General features: G+C 40.8%; 1 protein-coding gene across 1 annotated transcript; it reads left to right on the top strand.

Moving 5' to 3' along the window:
- The first annotated feature begins 9,791 nt into the window (after window positions 1–9,791).
- On the top strand, window positions 9,792–12,446 carry LOC125476214 (serine/threonine-protein kinase SAPK2-like). Its single transcript, XM_048582056.1, has 9 exons — window positions 9,792–10,074; window positions 10,168–10,242; window positions 10,493–10,594; window positions 10,757–10,810; window positions 10,910–11,002; window positions 11,085–11,177; window positions 11,303–11,407; window positions 11,514–11,612; window positions 11,955–12,446. Exons 1-9 carry the CDS (start codon window positions 9,955–9,957, stop codon window positions 12,231–12,233), a joined length of 1,020 nt encoding a protein of 339 aa, XP_048438013.1. The 5' UTR covers window positions 9,792–9,954; the 3' UTR covers window positions 12,234–12,446.
- The last annotated feature ends 1,608 nt before the right edge of the window (window positions 12,447–14,054 follow it).

Here is a 14,054-nt window from a genome sequence, read left to right as displayed (position 1 = left end):
GATGCTCCTTGCGGGCCTAGCTGCAAATAAACACTTCACTTAGAAGGTTGTTCATGTTGATTATCGAAGTGTAGTCCCAACCGTGAGTGTATGCTCGTCTGTGAACCTAACCGAGAGTGCACGCTCCTCGGAAGCGTACACTGTCAGAACGCTCAGTTCGTGGCTGGTCGAGTGGCTACTTGCCGGGACGTTGCCTGAGAGGTTCTTTATCTGCTGTACGAAGACGCTTGTCAACTCTATGACTTGTTGAGATAAGTGGTGTTCTCCATTTGGGTTAGACGAGCTTGGACAGAATGCATCTCCTTGAGTAATGGAAGTTTAATGGATTCCGAGCACGAAATTTGAGTTAGGAAATGTCAAATTTGTTGAGAAATGGGGTGAAAATGCCCTCGGTTCAATCATCGGTCCAGAAATCTGAAGCCAGGACAGTTGAACTCGTCTTGGACCGATTTAGACAGCTTGGAAGGCCACAAGAGTTGGCTGGACCACGGGAGTGGGCTGGTCAGTATACAACGCATGTGGGTGCTGAGCCTAGGCTCAGCTCAGGAGTGCGTTAGGCTTACGCCGGGCAGCAGCTTAGGCCGGCTCACCTTGGGCTCGGGCTCGTGTGGGCTAGAGTAACGCAGATTGGCCTTGGGGCGTATTGGGCTCGCACTGGAGGTCTGGGCTGCTTCAATTTGCTGGAGCTGCTTGGGCTAGTTGAATATGGGCTGGCTACTTTGTGGCACAAGCTTGGGACTGCTTACTATGGGTAGTGGGCTTACCAAAGGTCACTGCCGTGGTTGCTGCGGTGATGCCACTCCACTCGTCGTCGCGTTGAGCCTCGTGGATCGCTGTGATCCAAATTCTTGAATGTAGAAAGTTTCGTTTGTTGTGGTTTTTGAATTTCTTGTTATTCTACTTTTCTTTTATTTTATCAAAGAATCTTTGTAAAAAATTCTAAGAATAAGAACGTACAAAAAATCTACAAATGAATAGGAAAATGATAAATTTTGAATGCGATAGTCTTCTTCGAGCGTGTGAATCAAGACTTTCAATGAAAGCACAAATTTGTGGATGCAAATGTTTTTCTTGTTCTTCTTTGATGAAAATGCACCTGCAAAACAATAACACCTAAGATCAAGGCCAAGACCCTCAAGCGCCCACAATGAATGGGGAACGGCTTTGGCAGAAGAGTCTCCGATGCCAAAGTTAGAATTTTATAGAGAAAGTGTTTAGAGAATTTTTGGGAGAGAATGAACTTAGCTTTTTGGTGGAAAAAATGGGGCTATTTATAGGGGTGTGGTTGAAATATATGGTGGGAATATGAGTATAATTGCAAGATATTATGTGAAATAATATCTTGCAATTAATTTGTCAATTAATCCTAAATTGAATAGGAAAATTGAGAGTTACCTTTTGAGTGAGGATTTGATGAGGAGTGATGAGAGGGTTTTTAATAAATACCATTTTGATCACCTTTGACTCTTCCCTGATTGAGCTGTTATTCTTTGTTGCATGGGCGTGGGAATCCCGGTGAGTCTCAAGGGTAATTTTATCATTTTCACCCAAAAGTCCACGTGTCACCTTCATAATTTTCTGATTATTTTTGGCTCCACACATATAACTTATGATATGCATTGCCGAATGCAAGTTAGTGCATGTTTATCGGGAGAAGAATATGGTGGCAGATGACATTGCCAACTAGAGCTATAATATGGATCTTGGTTACCATTATTTTGACAATTCTCTTGATTGGATTGAAACTCAATTATTTGATAATATGATGAGAGTCTCTAGGACTTGAATTATTTGTATAACTCTTTGAGCTAGTTTTTGGGGTGATCCACCCCCAAATCGTTGCAGCTTAATCACCTACACAGTATTGAATTTCATCACAAAATCACGATATTATTCGTAATAGAACTATTCATTTATAGATTGTAATATATTCAAGTTTCTGATGTATTCTTCAACACAATGTTCCACCTCCATAATTAACCTAGACAAACACAATTCCTTGATTCAAGTCCTAGACAATGAAAAACTCAAAGTACGCTAACTCTTAGAATTAAATTCAATGCATCACCTATTCGTCCACCAACGAGTAGGGGTGATCATGCATGATGTATGAAAGATGCCAACCAATGTGATTCTTACTAGATCATTCCCAAAATCCAAGTCCCAAAAAAGATGAGAGAATTAGAAGCTACACCACAATATAAAGTGTCGGGTCCCACCCATCAAATTTGCACACCACAATTTAAAGAGTAATGTTATTCATACCATATTTTTATACCGCATTTCTATACCACCGTAGGTGGCATCTGATGTGGACAACCACATCATTTGAAAAATTTGCAAAACCCAGGGAAAGGAAGGAAGGAGAAAGACTCCTTGTAAACAACAATCATCAGTTAGCTAACTAGTTTTTCTTAATTATTAGTTTATTAAATAATGAACTAAATTAAAAAATCTGATTAATTCAAATGATATGGTTGTTCACATCAAATGCCATCTAAGGTGGTATGAAAATGTGGTACAAAAACATGGTATGAATAACATTACTCTAATTTAAATGAATTTTAATTGTTCTCTCTTCTATGGGAGCTCAGTTGAGCTAGTCTCAGCTTTCTGAGCAAGTCTCAGCCCGTCCTTCTAGCTCCATCCTATTGCAGGCGTCTTTTCACCGCCTTTGGCCACCTTCTCTTTATACCCCCATCCTATCGTGAATCTTTTCGCTGTTCATAGCCATCATTGCCCCTACTTTCCCTCTTTCCCATGTCAAATTTCACCGTAAACAAGGCCAATGCCATTTTCCAACAAAAGCCCAAACAGTGTATCCAGATTTACATCTTAAACCTAACCTTCACACCACTTAATTTAATTAGCTTAACTCTACCACCTAATCTAGCCGTAAACCTTTTCACGAATGTAAGTCGCATCAAATCAATTTTTTGCAGGCTACATATCTCACCATTGATGTCGTTTGTATCACTTTTGAAACCACTGGTACTTATCGATACGATTCACATCACATCAAAAACTCTCCTCCACCTCTGTATAATAGGTCAAGAAAGTACACTTCATGCAATAGACATTTCCTTTGCATCGAAGCAGACCCTCCTGACTTCATCCATCATAATTACTGTGTTTCTTTTGCTATTTGTTCCCAAACTATGGATGACAACTTGCCTGATGCAAGCAACGTTCTTCTTAAGCTTCAAAATAACCTTGGCCTTGTTGATGCTACCAGTGGGGTTTGTATAGCTGCTTTTATCATATTAGACAAACCTCCAAATCAAGGGGCATCTGTTGGCCTCCTTAAGAAAGCTTGGCAAATATGGGCGAAATGCGTGTTTCTATCAAATTTGATACTGCTTTTGCTGTCATAACTTTGGATTAAATGATAGGTACAAGAATCATTGAAGGTGGTCCTTAGAATGTTACGAGCTTTTGTTGCACAATCCAAGCATGCCCCACTAATCAGGCTTTTGAAGAGATTCCCTTCCATTTGGTTGTATACTGGGTCCAACTCCATGATGTTCCCCTTGGTCAATACTTGGTGGAAAACGCCAAAACTATTGGAGAAGCTTATGGGGTAGTTCTGCAGGTGGAAAACCCTTTCCTCTGTCCGGACGAGATACGGGGTTTCCTCCAAATAAGAATGCAGCTGGATGCTAGGAAGGTTATCCCAATTGGGTTCTAGCTGGCAAAAGATGATGGCCTGCCATCAAGGGTTGAATTTTACTATGAATCTCAAAGAGCCCACAACTGACGTCAATAATGATTGCTGTGTCAGTTTTGACCCACAACCAACGTCTGGCTGCTGGTACAATAGTTGGATATTTATGGATCCAGTTTGGCAAAACCGGGTTCATTTAACCAGCAAACCATTGGGCCTAACCGGCACTATTGCGAGCCTAAAAAGGTGGACATCTGGATCGAGGGACGAGACAAGGAGTGGGAACTTACATCTGACATCTTCCCTAGATAGACAATGAAGGACTTTTGAGACTCCCCAGTATGGCAGTGCCACCTTAATGTCAAATCAAATTAGAGCTAATGAAGAAGCACGTGGTGCCCCTACTTTAAACCTCTCTTCATCTACACAAGTCAGGAATGTCCCATCTTCCCTAAAAACAAATGATAACCCAAGTCTCAACACCGAGTTGACTCTCCATATGTTTCCAATGCAATTTTTGCAAAAACGTTTTCCCCCACCAGCCTATCTAGCTCCCGGCCTACCACAAGTGAACCACCACAGTCAAGTTAACCAACTCTGGCTGCTAACATTCCAAATACCGGCCCATTAACTCTCTCTTTGGTCTTGTTAACCAACCCCACTCAGGAAGCCTTTTCCTCATATACTGCACCTACACCAAATGCCAATGTTGGACCTTTCTTTCCAGGGAAGAAACCCTTTACTCTCCAGTACAGCCGAGTGAGAGGTATTGTTCTTTGTCATTTGACCTTTGTTTCACCAACAACTTCTTTAGGAAAGCAAAAAAGAGGCCCACCCACCTACCATGAACTCCCACAATAGCCTTTTAAAAAACTGAAGTCCGCTCTCAACTTCTTTATTGGCTCGGATGGGAAAAGTCAAGACCCGGTAGATTCGATCCAGGGAAGCAAACATGGTAGTGGTCGAGGAAGTGTTCCGAAAACCAATGGTCAATATGCAAGCTTTGCATCCCACCGTATGATCACGCGATTTCAAAAGGGCTGTCAAATGGTGGAAGTTCAAGTCAACTTGGAGGAGGTAATAACTTTTTTTAGGAATGATTCTGATGAAACTTGCATTACGGAAATGATGAAGATTTCATCCTTATCTACGGAGGAAGCAAGCATGGGAGCAGAAATGGAGGATTTTGACATTCTCCAAGGTGGAGGTGGTTGGCCTGAAATAGCCACGAATTAGCCATGATCTACTTTGCTTGGAACTGCTGAGGAATTGGGCAGACCTCAACAATTGATGTTTTACAAAAGCAAATCCACAAAAATAAGCCCTCCATTGTCTTCCTCTCGGAAATGAAAATGAAAGGTAATTGACTTGATAATATCAGTAGGTCAATGGGTTATCAACATGGTTTTTTTTGTGGGAGCAAATGGACAATCTGGGGGCTCAGTCTTTGGTGGAAAGATCTCTTGTCAATTCAAATCCTTTCCTCTTCTATAAATGCCATTGATACCTGTGTTCTAGACTTATCTACAGGTAGTACGGTACATATCACATGGATGTATGGTCCACCTCGTGCGAAAACAAATGTACATTTTGGGACAACCATACGAAAGCTTTTTCTGTTAATGGTCTGCCTTGGATGTGTGCAGGGGATTTCAATGAACTTATGTGGCCATATGAAAAAAGTGGAGGAAGAGATTGGGATATAAATTGAAGGCGGTTCTTTAGGGACTTCATGTAGATGAAGGAGTTGATTGATTTGGGCTACTCTAAACCGCAATTTACTTGGGAGCTCGATTAGGAGGATTGGGGGCTCATTGAAGAAAGGTTAGATCGAGCAGTAGTAAATAATACTTGGTTAGATTTGTGGCCTAACACTAATTTATCTCATGGTCCTTTTGTTGGTTCAAATCATAGGCCCCTTATCATAAACACTTGTCCCGCTTTGTATCCCCCGCCCCCCCCCCCAAAAAAAAAAAACCGTTTCAAATTTGAAGCATACTGGATTAGGGATCCTTACTGTGCCTCTGTTGTATCAAAATCTTGGAATGGGAATTGTCATGGTTTTTTGCCTTCGCAGTGGTTATTTAAACTTAATAACTGTAGGAAAGCCCTGACAAAATGGAGCATCTCCAAATTCAAAAACAATAGGAAACAAATAAATAGGAACCTAACAGAATTATAAACAGTCAATGGTATCCATGATCAAGCCACTCGAATTGCTATAAGGAAAAGGATTGAAACCAACTGGGTGAGCTTTGGAAAATTGAGGAAAGTTATTGGTATCAAAGATCAAGAGTCAAATGGCTAAATGACGGAGATGCAGACACATCTTTCTTTCACCGCACCACAATTCAGAGACTTTCTAATAAAGTCTTGAAAATCAAAAGTGACAATGATAGTTGGATTAAAGATGAAAAGAGCATTTGCAATCAGTTTGAGTACTACTTTAAGTCCTTATTCACTACGGACGGACCTAGGCATATGGAGGATGCTGTCTACGGTATTCAACAGGTAGTAACTGAGGATATTAATCTAGCACTCACTAAACCAATCTTATTGAATGAAATCAAAGATGTTGTAACCCAAATGGGGGGTCTAAAGGCTCCAGGCTGGACGACTTTTAAGGAATATTTCACCACAAATTTTGGCAGTCCATCAATGAAGTGATAAACGGTGTAGCTCAGGAATTCTTTCAACATGGCTTACTGGCTCCCAAACTCAATGACACAACCATTGTTCTTATCCCAAAAATACCAAATCCTGAAACAGTGTCCCATTTTCAACATGGCTTACTGTCAAAATCCTTGCAAACAGAATCAAGCCCTTTCTCTTAGCTCTTATTTCACACCACCAAGGTGCCTTTGTGCCAAAATGACAAATCCAAGACAACATCCTTATTGCACATGAAACTTTTCATTACCTAAAGCACAACAAGTCGAAGCATGATTTTGAGATGGGGCTCAAGGTAGATATGAATAAAGCATACGGTAGAGTGGAATGGGATTTTCTGGAAGAGGTAATGATCAGAATGGGTTTTTGCAATAGATTAATTTTCCTCATTATGTCTTGTGTGCGCACAATTTCGTTCTCGGTATTTATAAATGGCAAAGTGGGTGATAGGTTTAAACTCTTCAGGGGTATAAGACAAGGAGATCCCTTATCTCCTTATCTTTTCTTGTTCGTGATAGAAGCTCTATCAACTGGTCTAACAAGAGCTTGTAATGAAAGTGTCATTCATGGTATATCTCTATCCCCGAGAAGTCCCACCATTTCCCACTTATTTTTTGCTGATGACTCTCTTTTCTTTTTAAAAGCATTTCCGCAAAACTGCCATGCCTTTCTTCATATTATCAACTCATACTGCTAGGCCTCGGGTTAAAAGATCAACTATGACAAATCCACCATGTTTTTCTCAAACAACACCCTTCTGCATATTAGAAACGAAATTGGAGAGGTCTTAAACGTGCCCGACTCTTCGGATTCGGGGAAGTATCTCGGTTTACTTATGATCTAGGGCCGATCAAAGAAAGAGGCCTTGGCTTTTGCCAAAAATAGAATTCAACAAAAATTCAATCTTGGAAGATTAATTCCTTGTCCCTAGCAGGCCGTGAAATCCTAATCAAAGTAATGGCCTATGCTGTCCCAACTTATCCAATGACCTGCTTTCTGTTTCGAATAACTTTCTACAAGGAATTAGATGCGCTCATTGTGAATTTCTGGTGGGGTCAACAGGAAGACAAGTGTCGGATCCATTGGAGGAGTTGGGAAATCATGAGTCTTCCTAATCGGGAGGGTGGTCTTGGTTTCAGGTGCTTCATGGACTTTAATAAGGCTTTGCTGGCGAAACAATTTTGGCGCTTAATTTAGGAGCTCGATTCGTTCTGGGCGAGGGTGTTAACAGGGCGATATTTTTCAAATGGTGAACCTATGCATGCAATGAAAGGATCCCATGCCTCTTGGGCATAAAGTAGCCTTCTGGAAGGTCAAGCAGTTATTTTGCAGAGCGGTCGTTGGCAAATTGGGAATGGTAATACTGTCAAAATCCGGGAGGACAAATGGCTCCTCGATTCGGAGGAAGGCTTGATTTGACTGTCTGTCACGATCACGGCCTCTGCTCCTAGGCTAGTAAGGGATATCATTCATCAAGCTCCCGGCTCATGGGACACATCCTAGATTAACCATCTCTTGACTTCGGATACTATCAAGAGTATTGAGCTAACTTGCTCTGATGATGCTACAACGCCGGATAGTATAATATGGCATCTCACAAAGAATGGGGAATATTCGGTAAAATCTAGTTATGTAGCCTGTCACATTCCCCGACCTATGGAACTTGCTTCATGCAGAGGAAAATCTCAAAGCTCTCACCAAATTGGAACAGACTTTTGGAAAAAACCTTCCCAAGATCAAGTTTTTCCTTTGGAGAGTTGCTTCTTGCTGTTTTCCTACGATGGTCGCCCTTTACAATAGAAAAGTTGCTCCTACCTTGTTATGCCCTTTATGCCGATAATTCCCGGAATCGGTTGAGCATATCCTTTTCCTCTGCCCGTGGACCATTGAGGTTTAGTTTGTGAGCTCTCTAAACTATAGAATTGACATATCAAGCATCACAACCTTTGATGAGTGGTTCACCGCTTTAAAAAGTGTAACGGGTTATAGATCGAATAATCAATCTTGGGTTTTTACCACGGCTTCCTTTATTTGTTGGGAAATACGGAAAATAAGATGTAACTGTATTTTCAATTGGTTGGATCCTACACTGGAGATTTCTGCAATTAAGGCCTCTTGGGTAGCTTCGGAGTTCTTATGTGCAATTTTGCATCAAGGGAACAATGACTTACCAACCCCCCAATTTACACTTTCTCATCACTTGTCTTGGTCCCCTCTTCCGGTTGGTACTTTAAAGGCGAATTTTGACGGTGCTTGGTCAAAAGAAAATTTCCAATCCGGATTGGGTGTCATCTTTAGGTCTTCAACAAGCTTTATTGTCACTGGTATGTCTAAGCCCTGCTTGTCCTCCTCCGCTCTCCAAGGAGAAGCTAAAGCTATTTTACTGGTGGTCACCAAGGCAATTGAGAACAGATTTCTCGATGTAGTCTTCGAATCTGATTCTCAAGAGCTTATTTCCAACATCTAGGGAGATCTAAAGCTAGGGAATTGGTTAATTTTTCCCCTTCTAACCAAAATCTGGAATCTTTCCTATAGCTTTCAGTCTATTGGTTGGCGGTGGATTCCGCATCAAGTGAATGGTGTAGCTGATTGGGTTGCTTCGCAGTGTAAAAGAGGGATGCGTACTGATGTTTGGGTCATTAGATCCCCATCTTCTCTAGTTCATATTTTATCAAAGGATGGCCTTCCCTGCCCCTTTTAATTTACAGTGGCTGGGATAGGTGTGGTTAGCACATTGGACCTAAGCCTTGCTATCAGATTGTGCTATGCTCTCCTCCCTGTCTTAGCTTTGGGTGAGTCACCTTTGTATTTTCCTTTATTTTTCAGTTATCCTGTGTTGGGTTGCTATGTTCTTATCTCCTTTTTGCTTATTAGTTATCTGAGTTTTCAATGAAAGTGTTCTCTCTTTGTCCAAAAAAAAAAATGAACTTTTATTGTTTCGAGAACACGATCAAGTAAGTGTCATAACACAATTAATTAAAATTTAAAAGTAAAAACATTTTCAAATAATTATATTATGATATTTTAGATTGCCAAAAATTATAATACTTTGAATACTAAACCGTATTTTAAGCATACTCAAAAATCTATAATCAATCTCATTGTCCTTTCCCACTTCACCTTCCACGTCACCTTTTGGTCCCACAAGCCTCCCTCTCGTTAACTTATCCTCTCCTCGTAAACCCCAGGAACTTTCCAGCTGATGGGAGTAGCCAAAACCTTTTACCCGCCAAGTTTGCACCGACAGCTGCCAAATAACATTCTCAACACGACACGTCGTAGAGTTGTAAGCGCGAGTACCAATTCCAACATATACATAGGCAGTGGTCCGTTATAACTTGCTCATGTCTGCTGGAGATAACGACTACTCCGTAATTGACACGTGGAGTTTCGGATCTTCTTGTCTCTTTTGTAAACTCCACGACGACGAGTATTTAGACAGTGTCCACTGGAGCAGGAGAGAGAGAGAGAGAGAGAGAGAGAGAACTTACAGAATTAAAAACCCCATGTAAGCAGAGAAAATAACTTGCAAACAATTTCAGAGAAAGAAAGAGAGAGTTTAGAGAGAGAGAGAGAGAGAGAGAGAGAAGAAGAAGAAGAAGAAGAAGAAGAAGAAAGGAATGGAAAGGTATGAGATAGTGAAGGATATTGGGTCTGGGAATTTTGGGGTTGCAAAGCTGGTAAAGGACAAATGGAGTGGCGAGCTCTTTGCTATCAAGTTCATTGAGAGAGGCCAGAAGGTAATTAGTTATTTAATTTCCACACCTTTCATTTTCTCTGTTTTCCAACTGGGTTTGTGTTTTATCCAACTGGGTTTATGTGTTTTTATATAGATTGATGAGCATGTACAGAGGGAGATTATGAACCACAGGTCCTTGAAGCATCCAAATATAATAAGATTTAAAGAGGTATATTAATTTCTTGTTTGTGAAATGGTTTTGGAATTAATCTCTGCAGTGAAAAGAAAAAAGGTTAATTGCAAGTTACGTTAGTGGGGTGTGCAACTTGAAAAAAAAGGAGCACTTTTGATAGAGAACAATCAGACTACCTTTTGTCGTTAGCTTTTAATTCCACTTGGTTTAAAGTCAAATATTCATGCTTGTTTTATTCGTCAATAACTTGTAATTCTACTGTGTGTGTGTGTGTTAATTTACGTAGGTGCTGTTAACACCAAACGATTTAGCAATTGTGATGGAATATGCAGCTGGAGGAGAACTTTTTGAAAAAATATGCAATGCTGGTCGATTCAGCGAGGACGAGGTAAAATTTGGAACAAATTAATACATGACTTCTTTTCTTTTCTCTTCTTTTTTCTTTCTTCCTTCAGCTGCAAATGATTAAGAATCTTAGTAGTTGTTTTGAATTTTCCTTTTTCTTTGGTTCGGCTATCCGATTCTTGACATGGGTTTCTGCATTCTGCAGGCAAGATATTTTTTTCAGCAGCTGATATCAGGAGTCAGTTATTGTCATTCAATGGTAAAATCCTCAACCCATCAAAATCATGATATGATTTGTTCGTTGTAAACATTTTAATTCTTGACCTTATGATACTATAATTTTTTTTTTTTACTGCAGCAAATTTGCCACAGAGATCTTAAATTGGAGAACACTCTTCTGGATGGAAGCTCGGCGCCGCGTCTCAAAATTTGCGATTTTGGTTATTCCAAGGCAACTAACTAGTTAATTGACTGCAATTCGTACGGTGAATTTCAATTTCATTTAGTAATTACTTTCCTTCTGTATCTTATAGTCATCTGTGTTGCATTCCCAACCGAAATCAACTGTTGGAACACCGGCATACATTGCACCGGAAGTCCTGTCAAGAAAAGAGTATGATGGGAAGGTAAGATTTTCTGAGACCGGTTTTCATGTTCTGTTTTTGGTCTTGTCCTTGTCATTTTAGACCAACAATTTGGTCACATAACTAACATCCGTGTTTTCTCACTCATTATCCTTTGAGAATCTCAGATTGCGGATGTTTGGTCATGTGGGGTTACCTTGTATGTCATGCTTGTTGGTGCTTATCCCTTTGAAGATCCAGAAGATCCAAGAAATTTCAGAAAAACACTTCAGGTATACGTATATCCTTGTGCTACTTGTACTGTTTTTGTTTTGCCTATTGCCTATGCCTGTCGATGTTGTCGCCTAACGATTTTAATTTGACACTGGCTTGTTGCAGAGGATTCTTAGTGTCCACTATTCAATTCCGGGCTATGTACGTGTTTCCGTGGAATGCAGACATCTCCTTTCTCGAATCTTCACTGCTAACCCTGAAAAGGTATTTTTCCGTGCACTCACAATCAACGGTATGTATTTCGTTAATTGTCAGTCGTGGATGTAGGACAACCCCGCCTAGAAAGACAGAAAACCTACTGTAACTCTTGATTGTTTACACTTTAATACTCTTTTGTTTTGATTCACTGAGAACAGCCATCGTTGTGCACATGTTTAATTGCCTATCGTTGATGTGAGTAAGCGGCTCACAATCATGCCTAGAAAGATAGATAAACCTTTTGTCACTTTTTGAGTCCCTTATACTTTATACCCTTTATTGTGATTCTCTAGTAACAATCGTCGAGACACACGCGTGGTTGATTGTCAATCGTTGAATTTGATGCAGAGAATAACCATCCCTGAAATAAAGCAGCATCCATGGTTTCTAAAAAACATACCAGTAGAATTCATGGAGGAAAATGGCCTCCCAAACAACGACCAAAATTATGAATCATCATCCCAAAGCAATGAAGAAATATTGGCAATAATTCAAGAAGGTAGAAAAGCTGCTGCGACTGGCGCCAAATATGGCGGACATTTACTTGGGAGCATGGATCTTGATGAGTTAGACGATGCTGACATAGATGATATAGAGACAAGTGGTGATTTTGTTTGTGCGTTATGAGTGCAAGTTCGTACCGGGATTTTCCAGTATGCTTGGGTGTATCCTATACACAAGATCATTGTAGAATTTTCGGTTTGGATCATATATACAGCTTTGCATTTTGCAGCTGCAGGCAGGCCAAATGCTATTTCCCAAAAGCAGTTGGAGATAAGGCCTTTTTTTCATGTGATATATTAGGGAATCAAACTTGTGGATGCAAATTTCTTCCTCTTTGATCTTGGACAAAATTACACCTACAAAACAAATAACACATTTGGTCAAGGCCAAGCACAACATTTGGTCAAGGCCAAGCACGCGCCCACGATGAATTTGGGGGGTTAGGGGGGGGGGCGGCTTTAGCCGAAGAACCTCCGATGCCAAAGTTAGAATTTTAAGAGAAAAGTGTTTGGGGAATTTTGAGTGTTTAGTAAGAGTCAAGACCTAGGTTTTTAGAGGAAATGAGGTTGAATATATAGTGCATGGCCGGTCCCCCTCTTGAGAAAAGGTGGCCGGCCCTTTGGGGTATTTTTGTGTGAAATGGGTGATTTAATTGGTAATTAATGGATTAATTAGGAATAAATCCATTAATTAGCCAATTAACTCAATTTATATGGAATGTTTTGAAGGTTATGAAATAATTACCTTGTAAAAAATATAGGATGAGGATGGATGAAATAACTTTAAACTTGTTACCTATTTTGGGCACTTTTGACTTAATTGTGGGATGTTTGTTCACTGCTCGCGCGTAGGAATTCCGGTGCTCCTAAAGGGTAATTTTGTCATTTTTTCCCAGAAATTCACGTGTCGCCTCTTGATTATTTTTGGCTCCACAAATGCCCCCACACCTGTTGGGCTGCTCGTAAGAAAGGGCAGCAGGTGTAGAGATCTTCTGGCTTTAGGAAACATAGGATTGTTTTCTATTTTGATGTTGATTCTCTCTTTAATAGGAAATTAGATCATTATAGGAAAGGGAAATAAATTTCTCTCAAAACCTATTTAAGTCCACCTTAAGTGGGTTATTAAATCAACTTTGGAGAGCGATTTATTATACCCTACAAGAGAGAGAGCTTAGAGGATATTTGTTCCCCTCCTCTAGTAATCTTCTACATCTTGCCTGTGCAAAGGATTGTCTTTCGTTGCTTTCTTCGTCTTCTCCACGCTGCAACGAGGTAAGAAAAAAATTAATTTTCCTTGTCTTCTTCTTGGATAGTGCTGTCGTGGGGCAGCCGTCAAGGTGGTGCTGCACGTTGGCTGGCGGGGCTAGGAGCCGGCTCGGCATAGGTCGAGAAGGTGTTGTGGCAGGGACCATTACTTGGGCTGCTCGGCTTGGCTAGAGCCAAGGGCAGCTTGCGAGGCTAGGGCCGCGGATTGAGGCGCATGAGGCGCAGTGCTAGACGAGATGCATGGTTTATGTCATTTGAGCTCTTAAACCTGACGGGGGCCAGGTCGGCGATTGAAAGAGATAAGGAGGTTGAGGGCCTCATGGGCTGCTGGAATGCTGGGCATGCAGGCCTCCTGCTTACTGATTTAAGAGAAAAAAATGAGAAAAAAGCTAGTATGGGTTGAGTTCCTTTGCTAAGTAGCGTGAATAACGTTGGCTGCTTAGTTCTCTTCGTCAGAAGAAATGTGCGATGCTCCCGAGAGAGAAGGTAAAGAGGATCAAGGCGGATACTTTAGCTCGTCTGATCGCTATCGTGGAGCCTATTGTGAATGAAGGTGGAAAGCAAAGATCTTCCCCGTCTGCTCAAGAGATGTTGGTTAAGAAAAAACTGAAGGCTTCCTCCGCTGTTCGTGAAAGTCCACCTGTTGTCGAGAGGCCTATGATTGACATGACTTCTTCCA

The sequence above is a fragment of a genome, unplaced genomic scaffold, assembly GCF_019419815.1.
Source record: "Pyrus x bretschneideri cultivar Hongxiangsu unplaced genomic scaffold, Pyrus_bretschneideri_v1 Contig18, whole genome shotgun sequence".
Classification (NCBI taxonomy): domain Eukaryota; kingdom Viridiplantae; phylum Streptophyta; class Magnoliopsida; order Rosales; family Rosaceae; genus Pyrus; species Pyrus x bretschneideri.
This window is presented reverse-complemented; position numbering and strand designations above follow the sequence as displayed.

Bases quoted from the DNA above. Each gene is read 5' to 3' on its own strand.
- LOC125476214 (XM_048582056.1), top strand. From the start codon at position 9,955: ATGGAAAGGTATGAGATAGTGAAGGATATTGGGTCTGGGAATTTTGGG. The intron at 10,595-10,756 runs GTAAAATTTGGA...TGCATTCTGCAG, and splicing joins GTCGATTCAGCGAGGACGAG to GCAAGATATTTTTTTCAGCA. The intron at 10,811-10,909 runs GTAAAATCCTCA...TTTTTACTGCAG, and splicing joins TCAGTTATTGTCATTCAATG to CAAATTTGCCACAGAGATCT.